Source organism: Phalaenopsis equestris, unplaced genomic scaffold (assembly GCF_001263595.1).
Source record: "Phalaenopsis equestris unplaced genomic scaffold, ASM126359v1 Scaffold001154, whole genome shotgun sequence".
Lineage (NCBI taxonomy): Eukaryota > Viridiplantae > Streptophyta > Magnoliopsida > Asparagales > Orchidaceae > Phalaenopsis > Phalaenopsis equestris.
The window spans coordinates 285,511-289,260 of NW_018165593.1; the positions used below are offsets into that span (position 1 = coordinate 285,511).

At 36.1% G+C, this 3,750-nt stretch overlaps 1 protein-coding gene across 1 annotated transcript; it reads right to left on the reverse strand.

Annotated features, from left to right (window-relative positions):
- Window positions 1–2,027: 2,027 nt before the first annotated feature.
- LOC110033374 lies at window positions 2,028–2,801 on the reverse strand. The gene has a single exon (XM_020737332.1). It carries the CDS (start codon window positions 2,799–2,801, stop codon window positions 2,028–2,030), a length of 774 nt encoding a protein of 257 aa, XP_020592991.1.
- Window positions 2,802–3,750: the final 949 nt, after the last annotated feature.

A 3,750-nucleotide genomic window follows, 5' to 3' on the forward strand; every position in this document is an offset into this window, starting at 1 on the left:
TTCTATAACTCCCATCAGTGTTGATTTTGATCCAAGGATAAGAAGGTTTCCTCCAATGGAACAGCTAAAATTTTAGTCTGGCAGCAGAAACTTGGGTATTGAGGATTTGGGAACACCCAAGAATTTTAATCTTATACCCCATGAGATTGATTATCTTAAGAGTATAAGCCAAGCAGTTGGTAGAAATTTGGGTAGCACTTTGGATTTTCACCTCATATTTATTGCTATTCCTTGCCGTCCAAATGAACCATGTAGTAATAAAGGGGATCATTTTAGCATGGTTCCCTTTCCAAACTTTCCGGTAGTCAAGGAAGTTTCCAAAATTCAGTAATTGGGAAGGGAAACTAAGATTAGTAGCTACCTGTGTCCAAACCCCTTGAGCAATAAGACAAGAGAAAAACACATGATTTAAGGATTCCTCTTGTTGGCAACAAAAAGTACATCTTGAAGGTCCTTTTAGACCCTTGAGTTTGAGTATATCATCAGTGGGAATAATATTATGAAAACATTTCCATGTGAAGAAGGACATAGAGGGGCTGAGGTATTTCACCCACATGGCATTACCCTAATCCTTATGGTGCCAATTGTTTTATTGGGAGTATGCAAATTTGGTAAAGAAGTACGAGGAGGATTTTTAGTCACAATTCTATCTGGTTTCAGTGGAGTAATTGGGACCTTAAGAATTTGAAACACTTGTTCAGGATTCACCATAGAAGCCAACATATCTCTATCTGAAAGATGATTATTCCAGCAAAGATGAATAGAGGTGTTGATAGCTGAGTCCAGAGAGGTTGATAGTTCCATTTTACCCCCACATCCTAGATAAAAAGGTCTTCAGCCACACTCCTAATATGCAGGAGCTCAGTCCAAATTCTAGAATCCCAAGATTTTCTGCAGATAATTGATGGATGAGAGTGTTTGTAATATTTTAACTTCATATAATTAGCCCACAAAGATTTTTATTATCTAAATTTAATCCAGAGTTTACAATAGAAGATTTCATGAAGCTGTTGGAAGGACTTCATACAAAGTCCCCTTGCAGCTAAAGGCAGACAAAGCTTCTCCCAACTAAACTAGTGAGCTTGTTTATGATTGCCTTCCCATAAGAATTTATTCAACATCACCTCTAGAGTTTTCTGTATAGATCTTTTCATTTTCAACATTTTCAAAATATACATAGGGAAAAAAGTCAGGATACTTTTAATTAAGGTTAACCTTCCCCCCTGTGAGAAAAAGGAATTAGTCCAACAAGAGATTTGCTTGGAAATTTTAGAAACCACCTCATCAAATTAAGTTTGCTTCTTTCTTCCTTTAATTAATTGTACCCCAAGATAAACCATGGGGCTGGTAGTAGATTTAAAACCAGTGAAGTCTTTAATCCAGTTTTTGGTAGTAGGATGTAGCTTATTGCTAAATATAAGTTGACATTTCCTTGAGTTCAGACAGAGACCAGAGATCTGTTGGAACAAGTTCAACAGATTAACCACCTTCTTCACTACTGGTTTTGAGGCCATAGAAAATTGTATGAAGTCATCAGCATAACATAGATGACTTATGGAAAAAATTGCTTTATTAGAAAATTTATTAGAAAATTGCTTTATTAGAAAATTTGAGATATTCCCTTTCAGAAAAATAATGGTTAAGAAGCCTAGTAAGTAATCCATAACCAAAATGAAAATGTATGGAGAAAGGGGGTCCCCTTGTTTAATTCCCCTAGTAGCTTGGAACTGCCCTTGAGAATTACCATTAATAAGAATGGTATAATAATTATTGTTAAGCCACCTATGGATGATTTGGCAGAAGGAATTTTGAAACCCCCAATCTTTAAGGACCTCTAAGATAAAATTCCAATTGATAGTGTCATAAGCTTTAAAGATATCCAGCTTATATATAAGATTACCCCCTCTACAAGGCTTGTCAATATCCAGCAAGAGTTTCTGTGTATGTAACACATTATCAGTAATATGTCTACCTGTAACAAAAGCTGAATGATTAGGAGAGATCATCCAAGATAAATGTGGTTTTAATCAAAAAACCAAAAGCTTGCTAATAAGTTTAGACAACACAGTGGTGAGAGATATGGGTCTAAAATGATCCCAATTAGATTTCTGGCCTCCCTTTGGGATTAAAGTAATGGTGGATTGAGCAAAGTAATGTGGCATATCCTCCCCCCTGAAGAAGGCCTGGACAGCTTCCACAACATAAAATTTAATCACCTCCCAAGTTATTATGTAGAAAGTAGAATTAAAACCATCTGCACCAACCACCTTGTCACCATCAAAACAACATAAAGCTTTCCAAATTTCTTCCTCAGTAAGAATAAATGTTAAATCCAGGCACTGGATATCAAAGAATTTGTCATTAAGTAAGCTAGGGACAAAGTTCAGGAGAGTAGCCTCATGGGGTTCAGATAAAAGGTTTTGAAAGTGATCAATACCATCTCTGTGAATTAGATCAGTACCTTGGACACAAATGCCATTGTGGTTTTTAATCTTCAGGATGGTGTTGGAATGTCTTCTTTGTTTAATACAGGCATGGTAAAACTTTGTATTCCTATCCACATCAATAAATTTTTTGATGAAAGCCTTCTGTTTATAGTACTCTTTTTCCCAATGAATAGCTTGAAGCAGATTTGCATTAGCTAATATCAGGTTCTGTTCATTAGGGAGCCCCATCTGAATGTTTAATTTAGTTTGTTTCACGGCAGCTTCAGCCTCTTCAACTTGTGTTGTAAGGTTGCCAAAGCAATTCCAATTCCAGGCTTTCAGCAATTTAACAACTTTTTTTTTTGAATTTGCCATAGTTTAATCTAAGGAGGGAAGGATGAAACAGGTGCCCAAACAGACTTAATAAAGGAGAGGAATTCAGGACGTTCCACCCAAACATTAATGAATTGAATCTTGGTAAGGGAGCAACAACATTAGGGGATATAGAGATTAGCAAAGGCCTATGATTAGAACACATGTAAGGAAGATGGGAAATTGTAGTCATAAAGTTGGTATCCAGCCGAGCTTGATTGACCAGAAATCTATCAATTCTTTCAAAAAGTTTTCCTCTTCTCCAAGTGTCAAGAGGTCCCTGATGAGGAAGTTCCGCAAGGGTAGTGTTCCTAATGTTCTGATTAAAGAGTAACATTTATGTAATGTCTACAGGTTTCCCTCCCCATTTTTCATTCAATCTAGCTATACTATAAAGTCTCCACCAATGATCCAAGGTCCATTAACAGAGGATTTGAGATGCTGGATTTGTTGCCATAATATATCTTTATCATTTGTAGAACTCCTAGCATAAATGAAGGTAGTCTGAACATGTAGAAAATCCCATATAAGATGGATATGAAGAAATTGAGGTTGGTCATCCAAGATCTGAACATTCAGGTTACTTCTATAGAAAAAAAAAATTTTGTTATTAATATTGTAAGTACAAGTGAAACTTTGGAAATGTTTTCTAAATCTGCAAGGAGTGCAGTGAACCAAAGGTTCAAGAATAGTAAAACACAGTAACCTGTGCTTCCTTACCAACTGTTTAATTCTAATCAGAAATCTTCCTGATGTTCCAGTACATCAAATTAATCATCTGAAAGGAAATGGAAACCCAAGGACTGCAATCCAAACAATCCAGAAAAATGACCAGTGATTTGCTGACATGAGACATATGAAGGAAATAAAAAGACTCCCATATCATTCAAGAAAGTTGGTAGAGAGCAGAAAGAGTAGAGAGCAGAAAGAACTCTACCAAGAACTCTACCAA